At 38.5% G+C, this 22,778-nt stretch overlaps 1 protein-coding gene across 1 annotated transcript; it reads left to right on the top strand.

Annotated features, from left to right (window-relative positions):
* Window positions 1–346: 346 nt before the first annotated feature.
* FBXO3 (F-box protein 3) lies at window positions 347–22,778 on the top strand. The gene is made up of 11 exons (XM_083838457.1): window positions 347–634; window positions 4,278–4,367; window positions 6,705–6,868; window positions 9,317–9,431; window positions 13,658–13,862; window positions 15,486–15,531; window positions 17,773–17,857; window positions 18,695–18,817; window positions 19,271–19,386; window positions 19,747–19,937; window positions 21,693–22,778. The coding sequence occupies exons 1-11, from the start codon at window positions 528–530 to the stop codon at window positions 21,816–21,818; spliced, it is 1,368 nt and encodes a 455-aa protein (XP_083694583.1). The 5' UTR covers window positions 347–527; the 3' UTR covers window positions 21,819–22,778.

Raw genomic sequence — 22,778 nt, forward strand, 5'->3', positions numbered from 1 at the left:
CAGGTTACTGTAGTTGTTAAATAAAGATTTGTGAGGCCTTGCTGTAAATTGGATATCTGAGGTGGTCCACGTTAAAAGTGGTTTGTGAAGGGTCACTTCAATAATCCTGTTTGGGGTGCAGCCCCAAACACCTTTGAATATTAAGATTAAACCTTGTAGCTGGTACACCTCTAAGCTGCAATACATGTTTTTTGGTGGAAAGAGATTCACCTCGGGAAGTTTACTTTCTCAGTTATGTGTAACTGTGTTATGTTTCTAATTTCAGTCCCAGTGGATTCTACAGAACCAACCTATAGGAACCAAGTATATAAGTAGGTTTGTATTTGTCTCGTCAGTGCTGTCCTAACGCCAACTCCTGTGGCCCAGCCGAGCAGAGCACCCTCGCGTCTCCTCTCGGAGGGCCGAAGGAGGGGAGCCCGGCGGAGCGGCCGGCAGGGGGCGCTGCGGGCCGCCCCCCCCCGACAGCGGAGCGGCGCGGCGCGACGGGCGGGGGCGGCCCCGGCGGCGCCGCTGGGACGTCTCGCAAGATGGCGGCGCCCCTGGACATGGAGCCGGCGGCCCTGAGCCTGGAGCTGCTGCCCACCGACCCGCTGCTGCTCATCCTCAGCTTCCTCGACTACCGCGACCTGATGAGGTGCGGCACGGGCACCGGGCTGCGCGGGATGCGCCGAGACGAGCCGCCGGGGGCTAAGGGGGGAGGAAAAGAGGGCCGGGCCCGGCCTCGGCGGGGGGCTGGGGGAGGCGCGGGAGGCGTTCCCCGGACCGCGGGGCTCGGCGCTGGGCCGCGGGGCGAGCCGAGGCCGGGCCGGCGGAGGGGTGGCGGCGGCGGGGCCCGCTCCCCTCCGCGGCCCCGGCGCCCCCGGGCCGCCGCTGGCAGCTCCGGGCCGGCAGGTGCGCGGCGCCCCCCCGCGGCCGGGAGCTGGGGGCCGGCCGGGGGGAGCCGGGGGGGGCAGCCCGGGGGGGGGCGGGCGGAGGCGGTGTGCGGGGCGGCAGCCTCCCGGTGAGCCGCGGTTGCACAACTTTTCAGTCCGTGCACGGCTCCGCTCGCAAACGGGGTCAGGAGGATGTGACAGACGGGGAAAGCGAGGCTGGGGCAGAGCGCTCCTGAAGCACTTGTCGCTGCTGGGCAGGAAAAGGATTCGGCTTGTTCTGGAGAAACCGCTCGGTGGAAGGCATCCTAACGAATTGCACGCTTATAAGAGCAGCGTTGTGCCCTTTTTGTTTTGTTTTTAAGCAAAAGGGGATGTTCGCTCTTCTCACCCACACGCCACGCCGCTTTTATTTGTCTCTAAGTTACGCATTAGAACCAGTAACTGAGTTGATGAAATTAGTACTTCTCTGAAAGTCCCGCGTATCTGCGGGCGAACAAAGGGCAGTCTTGCTGCCAGTAAGTGTTTTCAGATAGCTGAATGAGCTCTTGTTGGAATCTGAGGCAAACTGAACAAAGTTAAACAGGAGGACTTTTCAGGCAGAAAAAAGCATGAATGAAAGTTGCAAGCTGCTCTTGGATGGTCTGCTAGGTGGCTAAAGTATTGAGTCAAACAGTGAAGATAAGAACATGTTTTTAGCTAAAACCTTAGCAATAGAGTACAAGCAATGGCAGTGATTGGAATCACAGTATTTAGTTGGGGGAGGAATGTGTATGAATCACATAGAATATTATCAAAGTAGTTTCTCTTTTCCAAAATGTTAATAAGAAAGATGAAGGCATCAGAGAGACTTCTATTAGGATGACAGTAAAAAAGGCTAAGCGTAACGAAAGTGAAAACGTACAGTCAATGTAGATGATTTAGTAGTAGTTGATAATGGTGTAGTAAAGGCAGTTAGGCTCAGTACCTATTTTTGTTATGTATTTGACATGAGATGGATTTGATTGTGCAAGGACCATTAAATACTGGTTAGGTTTCTTAGCTCTAAAGGTGACAATGGTATTTTTGTATAACTGGCTCTTCGTGGTACTCAGAGCAGCAATTGAGGAAATCTTTAGTTTGCTACTGTTTGCTTTAGTGACATGTACATGCTCTATCACAAACATTACAGTTTCTCTAGTATTCCACAGGTTGGTTAGCCTGGTGGTGGTCCTTAAATAATGGAAAAGCTGACATGGGACAAAATATGTATGTAATTAATGAGAATTGATTGAAGATGCAATTAAAGTCTGTTTGAAACGACATGTTTCTCTGATGCCACAGTGACTTTTCTCCAAGCAATTACAGGATTGGTTGATAAGCACCAACATAATAGATTTCAGATAGGAATTTAACTTCAGGATATTCTAATTTACAAATAAACATTCGTTGTGTTGTGAATGAAGTTATTACATGGCCAAATGTCAACATTTTGCTGTTAATGAGCAGCCATGAAACAACATGGTGTTTCTAGTGGGATTATGTTGGGATTGCTATTAAATTCTAAGTACAAACCATTAACAGGTGTTGAATATCATCTTATCTAAAGGTAAAGCCATTAAAATTTACAAATGCTGCAAAGAGAGGTGAGGTAACACAGCAATCTTTCAAGAGGTCTGTGTTCTGGTCAAGCTGACCAGTCAAGTAAGTGAGCTGTAATTCTGAGGGGAAAAAAAAGTGCAAGACCGTGCTGATGGAAGGCAATGAATAAAAAGATCCAAGGGTGTTAACAATCAATTCAGCGTGTCTCATTAGTAAAACGATTATGATGGTAGAAATGAATGCACTGATGTCTTTGTGTTCTTGAGAGTGGAAAGGTAATGGCAGGGCATCCAAAGGAAGAATCGCTTTGCATTGTTCAGGTTAGTTTTGAAATACTAATATAGTTATAGTTTAAACAGCTTATAATGGATATTAAGGGAAGAAAAAAAAAAAAGAAAAAAACACTGAACCGGGCAGATAAGCATGAAAAATTCTGTAGTCTCAGCACAAGATGTTTTCTCTAGGCCTGGACTCTGGCTTACTTAGCTTATCAAAGACAAGATTTGGAGGTATCTTTATTTCAGTATGTAACTATGTCCATTTACACTGTTGGTCTTTCTAATTTACCAATATCTGAGCTACACTGGGGAAAAAAAAAAAGGTCAGTAACTGAAAGCTGAAGTTTGGTAACCTCGTTTAGGGTATTTAGATGTTAATCACAGCCATTAAAACACATATATTAATTGTTAGAACAAGCTACCAGAGGAAGTGGTGGTACTGCATCTGTATTTGTGGTATCTTTTTGCAAGTTTCTTCGAAGTATAACTGACAATTCAGCTCAAATACAGAAGGAGGAAAAGGTTTATTGTCTGGTGTTGAGGTTAGACTGAATGAGACACTTGTTTCTTTTAAATTCTATGAATCTTTGAATAACATAGTAATTCCCTGTATTACTGCTCTGCATGTTGCTGATGTTTTGCCACACATTCTTAACAACACAAATATACTGGAATGCCTTGCTGTTATTGTCAGTTTTACATTCCAGAAAGGCTTTTAAATTGTAAGAAGTAAAAATGGGAACAGGCTTGTGTGTTTGATGGTAGCTCTGTTACTGCTTTTAAAAACCAAGTTACCAGGCATTGGGAATATGGGTTAGTTATTGCTATCTCCTTGCATCAAGCAAGGATCAACTTAAATGATTCTGAAGCCAATTCCCAACTCACGTCCTACAGTTTTTCTTAATACTGCTTCTGCCATAATGCTGGATGGTGCAGTATATGATTCTTTGAAATTCCTGAAGCAGCAGTGTTACCTGCAATGCAACAGTGGCAAGAACTTATATATGCTCTTCATAAGAGTGAACTTGCAGTTTTTTTGTTTCCCGTCATAAAGTTTATTTAAATAACTTAAAGTGGAAAATAACTTTGTATTACTTAAACTGTATAGTTCTTAGGCTTATTGATTCAGCTTTCAGTAGTATGGCAACAGTGAAAAAGATCAGGTAGAGTCTGGAGATTCAGGTAAGGAAGCAATTTAAATCATAATAACTAGCCTACTGGAAAACGTACGTCTGGTGGCATGGAGTCACGCCCAAATCTTTCAGATAAGGTTTGTGATGGAAGAGATGTGCAGGATGACCCACTTTACAAAATGACTTAATTGTTGACAATTCTTGAAGTTCTTGAAGGATGTAGTTCAATTAGAAAAGTAGTTCACGACTTACACAGCTGTAATGGAGACTCTTAACCTTTATAAGAACAACTCTGAAAAGGACAGTTGACTAACTTTGATGTTAATTTCATGAGAACATAAGTTACAATGTATTAGTATTTCTCTGTTTATTTCACTGCTCTTTTGCAATCAAATTTAATGATTTTATATTTATAGTTGCTGCTATTTAAGTCGGAGATTAAATCAGCTCTCAAGCCATGATCCATTGTGGAAAAGACACTGCAAGAAATACTGGCTTATTTCAGAGTAAGTGTGATTGTATTAAGCCTTTTCTCTCTATAAAAATAAGACTTACGTTATTGTGCTGTCTATGTCCACATTACTTCCAGTAACTCTCAGATAGAATTGGTATTTGCCATTTACTAGCTTCAAAATGATCAAAGGTTTGAGGTATCAAAAAAGTTAATTTCCTATAAAAGTTACATGAATGTAGGAGTGTTATGAAAGTTTTATGGATTGTTAGCAAAGAGGTGCCCTGTTAATCCCTAGGCTGAAGGAGAAGCTACAGTCTGACTATCAGGCACCAAATATTCCATGGAGGAAAGTAATATTCTGAGTACTGTAATTATGGGGGTACAGCTGGATGTCTGTGGCAATGGCTGCTATGACTGGAACCATGGAACAGTTGAGTTTGGAAGGTACCTTTTGGGATCATCTAGCCCAACTCCCGTGCTCAGGAAGGGTCACCAGCGGCAGGCAGCTCAGGATCGTGTCTAGTACGGTCTTGAAGATCTCCACAGATGGAGGCTGTGGGCACTGTCTCACACCACTGTCACAGTAAGAGTGTTTCTTTGCACACAGTTGGAATTTCCTGGGTTTTAATTTGTGCTGATTGCCTATCCTCCTGTCAGTGCACACTACTGAGAAGAGCCTGGCTCCATCTTTACTCCCTCCTGTCAGGTATTTGTACACATTTATGAGGTGCCCCTGAGCCTTGTCTTCTCCAGGCAGAAGAGTTCCAGCTCTCTTAAACTCTCCTAAAGTGAAAGATTGATCCAATCTCATAATTGTCTTTGAGGCCTTGTGCAGTATGTCCATATCACTCTTGTACTATAGAGCTCAGAACTGAACACAATACTCCAGATACAGCCTCACCAGTGACATTCAGAAAGGAAGAATCACCTCCCTTGACCTGCTGGCAATGTTTTCCTATTGCAGTTGAGGATCTGTTGGCTTTTTTTGCTGTGAGCATGCATTGCTGGCTCATCATTAGCTTGCTGTCCACCAAGACCTCCAGGTCCTTCTTGGCAAAACTGCCTCTAAGCCTGTTGGCACCCACTGTGAACTGGGTATATGGGGTTATTTCTCCCCAGATGCAAGACATCAGCATATGTAAACATACAGTGAATGTTCTAATTATATACAGCTTGTGAAGATATAATGCAAGAAGATGTAAAAGTTCTGCCTTGAAATCTCTGCGTAAAAATCCTAAGTGATATTCTTAGCAGAATCCAAACTAGAAAGGAAAATCTGGTGAGGGGGGCAGGGGAAGCAAGATAAGGAAGTGGAAAGTTCAAGCTGAGTACCTGATGCTAGAGAAGAGGAACATGGTTTGTGTATGTGGGGGAGTTCAGGGGGTTAGGACTCCACTAAGCAGAACAGACTCTTGTGTTGGTTTCTGAGGTGCTGGCCTCCCTTCAACCAAGAAAAGTGAGTAATCAAGGCTGAAGGAGATTTCTACAAATAACTTTTGGAGAGTATATATATACTGAAACTTCTCTCATCTGCTGAGACGTGATTCACTTTGGGTTTTTCCTCTTTTAACTCTTTGGTTTTGTCATTAGTTTATATAACTTTCCAGATTGCATTTGATGTCTTTTTTTTTTTCTCCTCAACTCATCCTCAAGAAACAAGTTTCTTCTTTTATTATTAGAGCTAAAGAAATGTTAAAGCTGATGTGAAGACTTCTCAAGTGTGTAATTATTATTCGGGTGTATTGAACTGTATTACATATTTTAGATTGAACATGCTTATTGGACTCTGAAGAGTTGGAATATGTCCTTACACAACAATGCAAAAGCCGCTACGCTTTTGGAGGCAAGCATCGTTTGTCAGATATCAGCACTGTATTGGCAGCTTACCTTCCAGTATCCTGCTGTTGTGCCTGTGAGGAGAATTGAATATGCAGTGATTCTTTAAGAAACTGACTTTCCAGATTGGTGTACCGGGTTCTCCATTAACCGTTTTGCTCCTTGATCTTTCTTATTGGGTAAATAAAGGAATTAATGACTAATGTGGTCATTAAAAAATTAGATTTTTAAAGGCCTTCCCTGTATATGTGTGAAATGTGATCTGATATAGCTATTTTACCAGTTCCCTAAGACTTAATAACAGACAGCACTCTTCCTTAATGGAAATATTTTATCTAAATTTTCCCCAGATACTATGTATCCAGAATCTTTTCTACTTCTGTTCAAAGGTGCCAGAATTAATTAAGTTGGTGGAGCTTCCTGTGACTGAGAAATGTTCTTGGCATAGTATTATGCACACCTGTTTTGTCAAATAACAAATATTAACATATTGGGTTTAGAAGTCAAGATTTTTAGACTGGTGTTTAACCTTTCTTACTTCATGTCTGTTTAGAGCAGAAAAAAGTCAGCGAAATCAGAGCTGGAAAGCTATCTTCATCAGCACCTACTCTGATCTAGGAAGATATATCCAGTATTACGCTACATTGAAAAAAGCCTGGGATGACCTAGAGAAATACTTGGGACAGCGGTGTCCTCGGATGATTGGTTCTTTGAAAGGTATGGTATAAGACCTACTTCCTTTAGTTGATTGGCTAATGCTACATTGTCTCTTATTAGGTTTTGTACTGTTTTCATCTTAGGCCTGTGCATTGGTTACTGGAGCCCTGGAAGTCAAGGAGACATGCTCTCCCTTCCCCTGCAGTAAATAAATAGTCACATGAATAGTACTTGGTCAGTTACTAGTGATCCATAGAATCTCTAAAGATTTCTTTTAAGAAAACAATTATTTTTTTTTCTAGTGAACAAATGAAAATACTTTTGCTGCTTTTGTCTATGGTTGCTGGGACTGATTTTTTTTTATTTTTAATTTTTACTAGTCCCAGTATTTCAAGGACCTGGGGCTTGTTGGTGTGATTTTTATGCATGAGATTTTCTGAAGACCTAACGAAAGCACATTGACACTTTTAAACAGTCACTTTTAAACTAAAGCCAAACAAAAAGGGAGAGGTTTTTTCCTCTTCTGTAGGTCTTACTGTGTTCCTCTAACAAAGGTAAATTAGTGGCTGAACAAGGATTTGTATTTTTAAAATTACATATCCAGGTTAAGTTTGTGTCTTAATACTTGAAGTAATTCTGGTGTTCAGATTCATAAATCGTATACATTAAGACATAAAGCAAGTTTGGGCTTTTCTGGTATAAGGATAAATAGGTCTTGCATTTTCATCTTCAGTCATCTGCGTGCAATTAAATCAAATGTCTTTGCCTAATACTGTGGTCTGTGAAATTAAGAAAAACCTATAGACAATGTTCTATTTCCTATGTAAGTCTTGCACATTTTTTGACTTGCTGGATTGTTACTTTTTTTCTAATTATTTGTGAATAACAGTGTGATTAGAATTTAATACATGCTGGTTTTTGTTCTGATTTTTTGGGGTTACTTCTGAGTATTACTGAAGTAATACCATTTTAGGAAAAAACCATAAGTGTTATGTGTAGCCTAAAGTCTTGTGTTACACAGGCCATAGTGTTTCATGAAGATATCCATGCCTTGATTTCTGTAACTTGCATTCTGCTCTATTGAAAACAGAGCACTCAGGTATATGGAATCAGTGAATTGTCAGTCAAATATTAATAAGATGGAAATTATCTGTGTTGGAGGTGTTGAAATGAGCAGATCTTTCCATGGTTTTACTTTCAAATACCTCCCAAGGTATTTGGTGCAGTGAAGCTTCTCTTTGTCTACCAAAAGACAAAAAAAAACGTGAAATTTTCCATTTCTACGCTTCTATTGTGATGGAAAGTTTTAGCAGGAGCTCTTCTAAGACTCAAACCTTCATAATACCATTAGAACAGCACCGTGTTTCACTGGATATTTAACTCATACCTTATAAATTAAACTGATAATAAATATGAAAAATGTTTTTTAAAAAAATCAGCCAGAAAACCTTGATTAGACCAGACCGCACAGGGCATCCACTTGATGTTTGGTAGAAAGGAGGACATAGAAATCCCTCTGAATTGTGTGTGGAGGTATAAGAATAGTTACTCCCCACCCCTTTCTGTTGATAATTGATATGAAAATCCCCTCAATTTACTCAATGTATTTATTGCTTCAAATTTTAGATGGATGGTGGCTGTAGCCAATTTTTTTTTGTTGGTGGTCCGATTGGAAACTGAAAGAAACAACCCTCAGAATGATGAAAGTCACATCAATATTGCCTAAAAGTTGTAACTGGGACTCTGTCAGCTAATTACAACATTGTGGGGGAAAGGTTCATTTCACTTCATAAATACTTTATGATTAAGTCAGGCCTGTTGAGATTTCACTGGACAGAGATCGGTGTGCTGTATTAAGTAATTAGTTAAAGTAATCAGCTTCCTTTCAAATGTGTGTAGTATTCATTGTATAACACCTGGCATACAGTAATTACCCAATATTGATGCCTATGTTCATTTGATCAAGGCATTTATAAATTCCACGCTTTGTATTTGAAACAAGTTGATTTTTAGTGATTCTGGCCATTTGCATGACTTGAATCAGTGGAAGATTCTTGAGATCATGCTCGTTGACAACTGTGTCCCTAAGTTAAACTGAATTTTCCTTGCTTTTGTATTTCTGTCAGCTCGCTTCCTCTGAATTACAAGTGGCAAAATACTTTGAAATATATTCCTGTATTTGCTTTTGTAATAACATTAAAAAAAAATTAGTAATGTTGGGGCTACTTCAAATTCTCCTTGGCAACTGAAAACATGCTGTTATGTCTAGAGTGTACGTAGTTTCTCCTTATTGCTAGCTACGCAGCTCTAACAAAATGATATGAAATAAAATTTTAAAGAAAAAGGTCTTAACGCAAATCCTAGTATTCATCTTTGTCAGCAGCAGCATATAGATACTGTGGGCAGAGTAGTGAAGCAGCATTAAATTTGAGCGTTTCTTAGGAACAGCCCTTCTTTATTTCCCCCTCCAAAACTGCCTCTTCATGCTCTGTTTCTTTTTGTACACAGAGAGTGTGCGGGAGGAAGATCTAGATGCTGTGGAAGCACAGATAGGCTGCAAACTCCCTGACGACTACCGATGTTCATTTCGTATTCACAATGGACAGAAGCTAGTTGTTCCCGGGTAAGGAACAAAAACTACATATCAAGTCATTAATTCCTGCTGTATTTCTTGGTCTGTTTACTAAAAAACAAAAAAAAAAAGTCTGCTAATCAGGACAGATGAAACATTAAATATATTATAACTGAGTGACTGCTTCTAGTGACACTTCTAGAATTGGTTATGTTCTACTCTCAGAAGTAACTGCAAATGTGGTGTAGATTCTTAATTGATCTAATTATTCTTACACTTCAGTCTTCTCTCCTACTGAGTGCCTTTAATTTTTTTTGTAGTAACTAAAATTTCAAACTGTTAGACAACATACCACTGTAAGTTTTGCTTCATGTTACCTATGTAAATTAGCCTCTTGACACTGAAGGCTTCATGATTTAATAACTTTTTTTTCCAAATGCTTAGGGAATAACTTTCAAATCAGGCGGTCATCAGTAGAATCACAATGTCAGTTTTGCATATTAAGTTTTCTAAGCAGAAGATTTTATAATTTCAAGTGGTATCAGCAATTAAAAACTCATTTTACATCAAGTTTAGAAGGCAAATGACTAGATGTGAACTTGTATCTTCCAACTAGAAAAAGTTTTACCAGCCCAGCATTTGACAAAGTGCCACAAGTGTTAGCAAAAGATGGTAAACTAGGGCAAATCATTGCAGAGTCTGTAGTGGGCAGTGCTTTCATGTTGCTCTACCAAAGCCTTCGCAGGTAAAGCAGGCACAGCTTCCTCTAATTCCTCTAATAAGCGTGGAAGGAATATGGGAAACAGCTTTATGCAACCATAAGAATGACTTCCAGTTCTTTCTTTTTCTAGGAGAGACTTTTTTTTTTTTAGAGGAGAGGTAGGTGCCCTAGTTCTGTAGGCTTTAAATGAGAGAGCTCTTTCCGTTTTGAAAGTGCTTCCTTCTGTTGCCTGGTAGAGTAGTTACTAGTGGTAGTGGTAAAAGTGGTAGTTACTAACAGCAAATATATTATCGTTGATCAGTGGATGACTTTCTAATAATTTTTATCAACCCTAATATGATTCAGAAAGTGTTGGTTTATGCAAAGTACAGTTATTGCACTTAATCAGCTTGGAAGTGATCAACATGCAGCTCTGCAGCTTGTGTATAGCTCTGCACCTCTTCCTACTGCTTGGACTTGGTGATATTGGAGGTCTCTTCCAACCTAGATGATTCTGTGATACTGCGATGAGTAACGTGCCTGTGGAAGGGCTGTTGCAGGGGACATGCACCTTCGGGCATGCCTTTTGCTCTGAATAACTGCCAGTGCGCTGTGATCTATTGCTGTACCCTCAAATGGAGAGCATGAGCCTACACCCAGGTTGACAAACCTCCCTGGTGGAGCAGTTAGTTCTGACACTTGAGACCCAGAGCAAGAAAGGCTGCCACGCTACAAGTGGAAGGCCTGGTGTTACCTTTGGGACACGCTTACTACGCAGCCCCATAGCTCTTCACTTTGTTGTGGGAGGTGAATACTGCAAAGTTCAGCTCTAGGTAGTTGAAGTCTGCAGAGAGTTGATGGGATGGGCATGTTAGGCCAAAAATGGAGGAGGACACTGGGACTAGACGTGGATGCATCTTGCATGTTGTCACTGTTAGGTACTTCATGTATCTGTGCTTAGATTTTAGCAAGAATACATAAGGAAAAATGAGAGGAATGGAACCTGTTGCCCAAGCATTAGATCACGCTGACGTGTGGCAGCTTGTGCTTTGAGTCACTGCTTTCATAACGCCAGTAAAAGTATAGCGTCCGCAAGAGTTTGCATCTGCAAACATCAGTTAAAGGCAACTTAGAAGGGAGTATGGGTGGGGAGATGTAAACTACAGGTTTGTGTATTTGGTTGGGGAAGAGAAGGTTGTGGCTCTCAGCCTCTTTGGGGGAAGGGAGAAAAATAAATTCATATATGGTTTATAAAGTCAGGAAGCTCAGCTACTCTCGCATGTACCTTTACAGATTACTTTTTAGTCCACGCTATGCTATCGGGTGACGTTACTGAAAGACAGTTTATTGGAGGACTGATCAGTCTTACTCTGACCCTAGGAGTATTTTCTTAATTGATCTGTCAAGAATACTGTGCTGTTAACAGTGGCCCAGTCTAGTTTGAATTGCACAATCAGTCAGATCTCTTTGAGTTCTAGTTACTTGGATCTAGCAGCAACCCTAAGGAGAAGCTAAAGTCTCTGGATTTTGGGATGGATGCTGGCTGTTTTGTTTGTTTCTGGTTCTAGGAGCTTTCATGTGCTAATTCCAATGCAATTCCTGTGCTATCATTGACATTGCGTTAGAATTTAAACTTTCTTACGATTTTGACAAACATCTTGCATTAATGTACCATAGGCAAAATATCTCATCTTTCAGAGCTTTGAGAGAATGTCAGCCAAATTCTGCCAAAAAAAAAAAAAAAAGGATGAGAAAGCTGTTGTTGCAAAATCTGTTGTATTCTTACAATTGCAAAAGCTATGAACTCTATTACTTCAGGCCTTTTTCCAGATACATAGTGTATATATAGCACATTCGTGTGTAAACTTTTTCATGTGTCCTGCTGGTTCATAAGAAGAATATTTCATGGGCTTCTTTTGATGTCCTTCCAAATGTTTCAAAGTCCCATGTCGGTTATATAAAGACATGTTTATGTGTAATGTATTTATTGTTGTAACTACTGCTTTCATTAACCTCATGCCATTAGCCTGTTTAAAATGTGTCAAATTCTTGTATTTTGCTTAGTTTTAAGTTCAGTCTGTAAAGTAACCTGAATTAAGGAGGTATTAAAGTGTAATTCTTAGCAAAGTATTGTCAGATACTCATCTCATAGTTTGTTGATACTTAGCATATGTATATGATGGGAGATTGAATCTTGAGAAATTTTTATGTTGACCTGGCTAGACATCTCTTCTAGAAAGGCCTCCAAAGAAGATAAAATGTTTTTTTCAAACAAAAAGTCTGGTTTTAATAAAATAAAAACTAGAAAATGTGACTTCTTAAATACAGAAGTCAAAAAGCTAGTAAGATGGACTGAAATTAGACAGGAGTTCTGTATAAATCCTTTACTTATTTAAGGTCTGTTTTAAATTGTTCACTTTGATTTTTACTCTGCAAAGTTTTCTCTGAAGGCTGAGACCTTGCCAAAACCCAGGCTACATCTGAAGTCTACTGAATCTTTCCTGTCATTCACAAAAACTTCTTTGCAGCGTGTTTTTCTTTGGCTTTGACAAATGTAGTCTTCTCCTCTTGCTAAGCACACTGCTGTAGTGTGTGCCCTTGTAAGTGAATACTTAAGTCATGTTACCCCATTCTTCTGTTTTCTGCCCCTCTGTTAGGTTGAATGTAGGTTGCTTTTTTATTTTTGCCCTAGCGTTTATCTCACCTGTCACTCATATCAGTGTTAAGTTCAGTTTCTGATGCTCACCTTCATTCCTGATATGTTACGCTTTTCAGATTAGTACAGCTTTTTTTCCCAAATGTGTGTATTCTTTTCATAAGCAGAGAGGCTCCTATGGTCTTCAGAGTCACTTTCTTATTGTCAAAAACAACCACCAAAAAATCCCATCTTTTGAAGAGATGTTTACAAAAAGCAAGACGGAAGAATTAGAAGGACACTTGATAGTCTTGTCATGTCATGCTGATGAATATTGTCTCATTCTTTCCTTGTACAACTTTGCTTGTATCTGTCTGCCTAAGTTTTTGTACTGAGATTTTAATCTCTCTGATGCAGTAGATGTTTTCCTTCTTTACTTCTCAACATTTTCTCCAAAGTATAAAGCACCTAGATCATTGTGGTTTTGATCAATGACTGTTACTATAGCGGCTTGTTACTCTAATAGAAAAACCATGGATGCTTTGTGGAAGTTAATTTTCAGTGCTATCAAAACTTGAGATACAGGCTGCATTGGCTATTGTTACATTATGCTACTATAGAAAACTGTGTCAGCTGTTAACAGAAAGCCTCCACCTTTTTTGAAATAATTGTAGACAATGAGAATCTCCAACAGTTTAAAAGGGCGCTTTAGGATGCACAGAATGTACAAGGAAGTGTTTGAGAGCTACCAAGCCTTCCTTTATGAAGGCTGGTGCTGTGAACTAAAACTTGGCTTGGCTCCTAAATATTCCAGTTGGACTTCATCTAGCTCTAATATGCATCTAGAGCATTGATAGAGTTAATACTTAGAAAAGATTTCTGAAGCTGTCGCTGCATTCTGAGTAGTACCTTCTGTTTATCTTTTTTTTTTCTTGTTTCAAGTTTGATGGGAAGTATGGCGCTGTCAAACCACTACCGCTCTGAAGACCTGTTGGATATTGACACAGCTGCTGGAGGTTTTCAACAGAGGCTAGGTCTGAAACAATGCCTTCCACTTACGTTTTGCATTCACACTGGCCTGAGTCAGTACATGGCCCTGGAGAGTGTGGAAGGACGAAATAAATACGAGATCTTCTATCAATGTCCAGTAAGGAGGATATGTTTATACTTGTGAATGTACTTTTCTAATAACTGATGGTACCCCATTGCATGTTATCTGACACCTGAAATACTTTACATAGCATAAGTATTGTATTAAGACAGCATGCTAGTTTCAGTTCTTTGTCCTTGAGTTGCCATCAGGTTTCACCGAAGTCCACAAATGGAGTGCTGATTAGATGAAAGAAATTTACATGAAGTAGTTAATGGCTATAGCAATTTCCATAGGTTCATGACAGTGGATGGCATTCATCTTTTCATCATTATTGGAAGATACTAGTTAAATTTGTTGACAGCTATGGCAGGTATATAATCTTTTTCTTGTTACTTTAAGAAAGAAAAGCTTTTCTTTGGAAGATAAGCATCTATGTGAATCTCTTCACCCAGATATGATAAATGTGAACTTACTGAAGGGTATCCTCTGGGTTTTAAGCAAACCTTACTTTCTAGTGACAGAACAAATTGGTCATAAACCAAATTTTCTTTTGTAGAACTTAATTATCCGTGTGGTTTTTCATAATTCTTATAGCTGTAGAATTTTAAGATAGTTGTATTGTTGCTAGTGAGGCTAAAAAGATTTTAGCCTTCTCCCACTCTTTAACCACCTCCTGAAGCCTCTTCCAAACAAAAAAGAAGGGGAAGTGAAGGGTGTTTCTTCTATTTATAAAAAAAAAAAAAAAAAAAAAGTTGGTGGGTGGGGAGGATATCTTCTTCCTGCTATGTACTTTCTAGCTGTTTATTTTTAAAGCATGTAGCACTGAGATTTCCAGGAAATGTCGTGATAAGGGATCACTTGGAGGGTGTTGAGCTCTCCCGTTGTATTATGCTGAGTATTTAAACATTTTGGATAATGGTCTCAAATTTGAAATGCTACTTAAATTTTGGGTCATCTCTGAACAGTCCTGCTTGTTTCAAGGGGGGAACGTGGTAGTACAGGATATGGAATTGTTGAGTCTGGAGAAGAGAAGGCTCAGGGGAATCTCATCAATGTTTATGAATACTTGATAGCAGGGCATAAAGAAGTCAAAGCTAGACTTTTCTCAGTGATGCCTGCCCAATTATAGAAGAAGAGCCAGTAAGCACAAATTGAAACAGAAGAAACCTGATCTGAACATAGGGAAAGAGCTGTGAGTGTGGCTGAACACTGGAACAGGTTCTTTATAGAGGTTGCATGGTCTCTGTTCTTGGAGACAGAACCCAGCTGGACATGGTCCTGGGTAACCTGCTCTAGCTGGTCCCGTCTTGAGTGGAGGGTTTGGACTGATCATCTCCAGAGGTCTCCTTCAACCTTAGCTTTACTCTGCTTCTGTTTGAAGTCAATATATTTTTATTTGCTGTGTTTCTTAAGCGATGCATTAAATCTGATTAACCTTAATGGAATGTTCAAGCTGTACATTTAATTATCAGCTGAGTACTCACAGGGACAGGAATTTGTTTTATATTATACATTTGAATATCTGGCTGGGAATATAATGGTGTATTAAGAAGCCAGATAATTGGTTTAGTGAATGTAGGGAAAGCATTCCCTGTGTTACATTTCAGATGTTGAATTTTAACCTTTGAAGTCTAATGCTTTACTTCTATTATATCCATAACTTACTTTCCGTTTTAGGACCAAATGGCTCGCAACCCATCTGCTATTGATATGTTCATTACAGGTAACACTTTACAAAATAAAGAATTTTGCAGAATGTTTTAATTGTGTTTAGAAAATACATGTCAGTGTTTGACAGATCAAATCAAACTGTACAGTGCAGCTGACTTGTACAGAGCAAGTGTTCTAAATTTTCTGTAATACTTATAAGACGCTAACCTGATTTAAAACATCAGTGGTTATTTGAAATGAGATGCAAGTTTTCTTTATTAAAGCTTGTCCTTCCTTGTGTCTTGTATATGAATTACTCAGTGTATTAACCTGTCTAACAAGATGAGCAAAAGCTTTAAATTAGCCATCATGGGAATGACGTAAGTAGTTATACATCCAGATAGGCAGTTTTTTTCCTAGTAGTTTTTGCTACCATGTTAGAAGTTCAAAATATTTTGTGTCCCTTCATGAAATCTAAATAATTATAACCATAGCTACAGAAGAAAGCCTTTCTGAATTTTGATTTGGCTAATTTTCTGTGTCATTTGGTTATGTAGTAGTCCATTATGATCATCTGTCTGATAAGTACATTGGCTGAAATGATTCTTCATTTTAATTCCCTGAAACCTGGTAACAGTGACTATGCTTTCCCACTGAGTCAAAAGAATTAATTTAGACAAATGTGTTCTAACTGGTGCCAAAATTCATGTTAGCATTGTATATTTCTTCAGATATATGTACTGATAGCAACAGTGGGAAACTACATTAGACAATGCTATACCACTGCTGGTTTAGGTTGAAGGTAGTTAAACTCTTAGCCACTCTAATTATAGGAAACCTTTCTATGTACTTACTGGATTTAAGAACTGATTTCAACGTGAAGTAAAAAGTTTGTCATCTGTTTTACGAAGGTCATATTTTAGAATGCACTATGTGCTTTAGGATCATCAGAGGGAAGTTACAGCAAAAACTCAAGAGTAATAGCTGGTTACTTGCTTCTTTCCACCTGAGGATGATGTAATACTTTAAAGTTACTCTGGTGTATTCATATTGTTACCTCGAGCTTGCTGCTTTTATGGCGTTGCCTCAGTGGTGAGCTGGTCTGACATCGTACTTAAATGTATTGCACTTGGTTGAAAGGGTTAATCTTGGCATATTGCAGGGTGGAGGGGAAGCTTTACATACAGCATTTATCTAGTTTTTTTGAACGTTGCAGAGTAAATTGGTCCATTTTCTCCATTTGGAGTTACTTTATACAAGGTTTGCATTTTGTGGATTAGTGGTAGAAAGGAGGATAATAAGCTTGGAATTGCTTAGACTTCCAAAAGATCAAAGGACAGTACACGTAGCTCTCGCACAAAGTAAGAAGTGGTAAGTACATGTAATCTAACAGGAGTGATAGTACTTGATAACATGTCAGTGAAGGTTAGGATAATAGTTTCACAGTATTTCAGTTAGCTTCAAGATGTTCTTTATGAGTAATATTGACAAATATTTGAAGAACTCTGTGTACTTTTCTGTTGAACTCTTTATTACAATGCTGAGAAGATCTGTGGCTGAGAAATTGTTTTCCAGAAAGCCAGTATCACGTGTATGAAACTCCCCTCTTTAAGAGTTAAATGTGACAGCTTGACTGTCTGCTTAGAACTCAAGCTGTTCCTAAATAATGGCTGTAGGTGTATGAAAAGCTTTCCTCAGACAATGGCTGTATGTTTAAGAAAATTCTACCTTCTTTTGAATGACATACAGCCTTATTTCTTCTGGGTTTGTAGGAGGAGTGCAGAGCATATCTCTGTCTATGCCTCATCCCCATTCTCAAGGAGAGGAAAATTCTGCAACTTGTTAGCAGGTTTCTTAAAAATTATTCATATGGAAACTTGTATTTCAAAATTAAGTAAGTCCATCAGCAGGCGTGTGTGCTCCTTGTAGGTAGACTAGCTGGAAATAGCTACACAAATAGAATAGGCCACTGTACTAGTCGTCTTTCCAAACCATAGCAGAACAGTCTTGATAAGGAAAACATGATGACAGGCACCAGCATTTGAAGGCTGTGATTATAATGTGATATACTTAGCTAAGAGCTTCTTTGATTGCTCTGGCATTTCTGGAGTATGTAATCTTCATTCTAGGTTGGTTTCTACAAATGATCTTTGTTGGTTGAATGAGCTGGAATATTGACTGAATCATCTAAAAGTCTGAGAATTTATTGTAGAAGTATTCAAAGTTTTAAACTGTTTCCTTTGAATATTTATTGTAATGTACTTAGTGGTAAATTTGCCTGTCCTTATGAACACTTCTCTTCTTTGACATCTAGGTACATCTTACTTGGAATGGTTTACATCCTACGTAAACAAGGTTGTAACTGGTGGTTATCCTATCATCAGAGATCAGATTTTCAGGTATTGTGTCTGGGATTTATAACTTCATTGCAATATGTTGATGGCTCGTTTAGAATGCGGACCTCTTTTGAAGTAGTTATGCGTTTGTCATACAAAAGCTAATGGTGGAGAGAAGAGGAAGTGCATGAGGTATTTCAGATACAGCTTTAAAACAGAATGCTTAAAAAAAACTTTTTTTTTTAACACCAGAAGCTTCAGAGGTTGTAACTTTGTGTTATCAGAACTGGAATCTTGTGATACAGTTGATCTGAAGCATAGCTAGTACCATATCATTTATTCTGTCTGCTATGCACGCACTGCAGCTGCAGGACTGTTCTTAGCTATTAAAAAATCAGTTGTTCCAGTGAACTGGTCTCTAAAGTAACACAGTGCAGAATAAGTAAATAAACAGGACTTGTTCCGGTGTTTGAATATTCACACATGTATAATTCCTTCTAAATATAGGAGCCTTATTTCAGTCAAACCCTGGTGTTACAGAACACAAGTTCCTGATCTGAAAATTTCTTTGCTGTAGGAGTTGTTAGGTTTTTGGTTTTTAAATAGCATAAAGATGCATCTTTATTAAACAAGTGGGTTTTCATTGACTTCAGATCAAATTATACAGCTAGCTTAATACAAGCATTAATGCAGTTACAGAGAGCTGTAGCTGTATGAGTTTGGGAAGAATATATACTGAAGATTCTGCATACATCCTTTGTTTAACTGCCAAATTACGAATTATTTTTAAGTCTAGCCTCACAGTGCTCTTCTTAGTGATTAACTAATCACTTTACATCTTCAGTTTTCTGTACTGAATGTTCAGAGCTATTTTTAGGTTTAATGTTTTCCTTTTTGTAGGTATGTCCATGATAAAGAATGTGTTGCTACCACAGGAGACATTACTGTTTCTGTGTCCACGTCTTTTCTACCTGAACTCAGTTCTGTACATCCACCGCACTATTTCTTCACTTACAGAATCAGGTGAGAATAACTGCGTGACTCTTAAAACACAGGAAAGAGGTACGTAGTGTTCAGATCATCAACTGTTGCAAATTTATGCACAGCATTCATAAAGTTACTAAAATGAATAGGAAGTATCTGAATGTGCACAGCATGCAGTACTTTCTAATAAAAAAAAATCATTAAAATATTACCTGGCCAGCTACATAAAGTGCCTGTCAAGTTGGTAATTGGTGAAGTACAGTAATGGGTGGGGGGAAGAAGTTCTAAGTAACTCCTGTGACTTAGAAAGGGATAAATAACTACAGTGAATAGAGGCATGCAGGTATATCTTGGCGATTGATTCAGTATACTTCACTGTGGTGTGTTTTTTTTCCCCCAGTCTATTTTGAGAGAGAGCCCAAGACTACCAAGCATTTCTTAAAATGTATGAAAGTAGTTACATAACCATTAAGTATGCTATTTGGCTTCTAGAATTGAAATGTCCAAAGATGCTCTTCCTGAGAAGGCTTGTCAGCTGGACAGTCGATACTGGAGAATAACAAATGCCAAAGGTGATGTAGAAGAAGTTCAGGGTCCTGGAGTAGTTGGTAAGTAAAAGGTTGCTTTTATGAACGTGTTTAGCATACATGTTATGAAAGTTACACTATCAGTCAATCCTTACGATGAGAGTGTGGCAGTTGTGTGGTTTGTATAAACATAATTTCATTGCTTGAAAGGAAGGAATATGTATCCATCTGTTTTGTCTTAAAGTTGTTTTACAAGGGAAGTTTGAACAGCCTGATAGTTAAATTTTCTTCAAACAGTTTTTTTTAATACTAGTTACTGAGAATCATTTGTGTCCACAGGAATCTAAAATGATCTGCCTGAATGTTATAGAGCTCAGCATACTGCTAAATTGTGGTTATACTTTAGTCCTTACTTATTGTGATCTGGTATTTTACCAACAGGGGAGTTTCCAATAATCAGTCCAGGGAGAGTCTATGAATATACTAGCTGCACCACTTTTTCCACGACATCTGGATATATGGAGGGGTATTACACCTTCCACTGCCTCTACTACAAGGACAAATTCTTTAATGTTACAATTCCCAGATTTCATATGGTGTGTCCAACATTCAAGGTGTCTACAGCACGAATGGTAAGTAGAGATGCATTTGTGCTTATCCTGGATTTTGTGTCTCACCTTCTGTTTTCATTGAACACTTGGATTAATTTTAATAGGAGAGTGCAACTGTGTGTTTAAACTCCAGTTTCAGTTCTTTTCTTGAGAATCGACTCTTTCAGATTCACTTCAACAAAAACTAAATCACTTGGTCTGAGACTTTGGCAACTTCCCATTATATAAATTCTTTTCAGCTTCTGGAATGTTTATTGATTAAAAAAAACACACTTCTGTTGCAAAATTCACAGTACTGAACAGTATTGGGATTTTTAATTCTGTATAAAACATACCATAGTTAAGCCTACATCAGTCTGGAAACCGTAGCAGTCTTTTCAGGCAGTTTCTACGTCAGTAAAGCCATATATCCTTGTTGCTTTGGCATGTAATGCTACCAATTTAATTCAAAATCCTAGGCCCTAGCTTTCACAAGAAGTCCTAAGTGGCTATGGGTCTTCCTTCTTGGGTCCTCAACTCTGTCTGGTATTAAGGTCAAGCTGTGTCTTATCAGGTGAGATCTGTCACCCTGTAGGTTCTTAACAGAGGTAGAACTTGACCATTCTGTTGTCCTGTGTCTGAGCTCCAGCGCTCCCCAGGATGCACAGAAATATATATGTTTGTATGGTTATGTCTGTTCAGGGCATATTTCAGAGGTATATCTGATTATGCAGACTGCAGAAATGTTGAGGTTTGTTTGTTCATTTTGTTTTAAGGAGTTGCCTTATTTCTTAAATTGTACCTAGAAACATGGCATTGAGTTAGCTGTTTGGATTTCTTAGTTCTTTTAAATATTCCTTCTTGGTATCACCACACTATGGTATGTTTTAGCCATAACGGTCTATCCACTTTCTTCAAAAACAGAAGTTTAAGTTAATGACAATTTTAAAAAGGTGTTGGTCCTTTTGATGGTCACTAGTTCACACTGAAGTGCATTTCATTAAGTCACTTAATGAAATCAATAAGATATTTAGCTTACTGTTAATTGTAATATAATTATAGTTTGGAGATTGTAGGAGGTGATCTTTAACTTTTCTGTTTGTTTTGGCACATTTAGAGAAGATTTCTTTATTTTATCACTAGCATAGCCCTTATTTAGTGTCTAATTCAGATAGAACTTAGACTTTGTGCAAGCACTGAGTCTTTCTTAGGAGTAAGCATCTACCTTCACACTTTTCCCTGTTTTTCCAAGGGATTTGAGAAACTCAGTAGTAGCTCTAACAGTAAATGCCAGCAGAGGTCGTGCTTGTAATGGAAAATGTCACCTCTAACTCAAGCTTACACTTGTGAGTTGTAACCTTCCAGTCAGATGACTGTGAAAGTCATTTGTTTTTATATCTTTTACTCTACCTCCTAGTTTTAAAAGGTAGTAATGACCCTCTTTTTTTTTTTTAACTACCTGTATTAAAAGTCTAGATAAGCTGCCAAGGAAATTGGTACAACTAAGGTGCTGAATTGTGGTACCTTGTGGCATTGTATACATAGTTGTATACATGGAATAATTAAGGCTAGTGGATATTTATTGAGTTAAAGGTCAAGTACTTTGGCAAAATTATCTTTATTGCTAATTATTATTGTAAGCTTAGGGAACTGGTTTTGAGACACGGGGTACGGTATCTGCCTCAGGTAACTGATGCAGTGATACAGACTTTCAATTTTTCTAGAGAATTGTTAGTGCTTCTTTATAAGCAGCTGGAATACAAAATTTTGATTAAGTATGTGTATGTTTTGTATTAGGAAACAAATCATAATGAATATGCAGTGGATGAAGATGAAGATTCCACAGATACTGATGAATATGAAGATCGACGTAGAGTGTTGGACATTCCCGCACCTTCTGGACGCTGCCCACATCATACCTGATGGGATTTTGTTTGCTTCAAAACTGTTTTCAGAAGCTGAACTCTTTGGGACTAGTGCATAAGAATATTTCTGACTATTGTAAATGAACTTTCTGTTGCACATCAGGGCAACTAGCATGAATGTTGGTGCCAGCTCTAATATTCATCAGAATATAATTTTTTTTTTTTTCCCTGGCTTGGAAGTGGGGGGGAAAGGAGGGAGGGAGAGGAAGAGAAAGATGTTTAGGTTTTGTTCACTTCTTTCCAAAGTGCAAAACAGCTTGATAGTCTGAGGTAATCATATCTTACAGTTTTAAACTATTGCCTATTTATGATCATATTACAAATGCGGTGTGGGGATTTGTTTTTATACAAACATTTAAAATTAGCAATAGACAAGATGGCAAAAAAGGTGTGTACTATCGTCCTTTCTCATGAGTTTCTACTGTTGATAATTTCTGCTAGGAATGAAATTTGCAGGTTGGTCAATGTATCCCATTTGGGTTAGATCAGGTGCTCTTATGCTCTTTTTATTAACATATAAGTACCAGAAAATTCTGGTTATCAGATGCATAAATTTGGAATGAAACTGGCCTTATTTTTGGACAATCTGTCTTTCAGCTTAATTTTATGCTAAGTGACTCTGAATAATGCCTTTTTGGAATGTAGTGTAAATGCGTAATCTGCCCCTCGATAACAAAGAAATTTCTCAATGACTACAAATTATGAATTTGTAAATAAGTTCTGAGTTTTTCTTTATATGATGTTTGCTGTTCAGACTTTGTCATAGGTGACAACTTATGTTGAAGTATCATGTCTCCCTAAATCCTCTATGGGTTTTTGCAACTATGCATGAATCCAAAAAAAAAAAAAGAGCCTGACAGAACACTAGATGACTAGAAACTTTATATTTAAAGAAGTATCTGTTTGCTTTATCACTTTTATTTTGTTTCCACTGTCATTAATAAACAACTTAACTGCC

The sequence above is a fragment of the Anser anser genome, assembly GCF_964211835.1.
Source record: "Anser anser genome assembly, chromosome: 5".
In the NCBI taxonomy this organism is placed as follows: domain Eukaryota; kingdom Metazoa; phylum Chordata; class Aves; order Anseriformes; family Anatidae; genus Anser; species Anser anser.

Coding starts and splice junctions, on each gene's coding strand:
- FBXO3 (XM_083838457.1), top strand. CDS start 528: ATGGCGGCGCCCCTGGACATGGAGCCGGCGGCCCTGAGCCTGGAGCTG. Junction 9,432..13,657: donor CAGAAGCTAGTTGTTCCCGG/GTAAGGAACAAA, acceptor TCTTGTTTCAAG/TTTGATGGGAAGTATGGCGC. Junction 15,532..17,772: donor TATTGATATGTTCATTACAG/GTAACACTTTAC, acceptor TTTGACATCTAG/GTACATCTTACTTGGAATGG.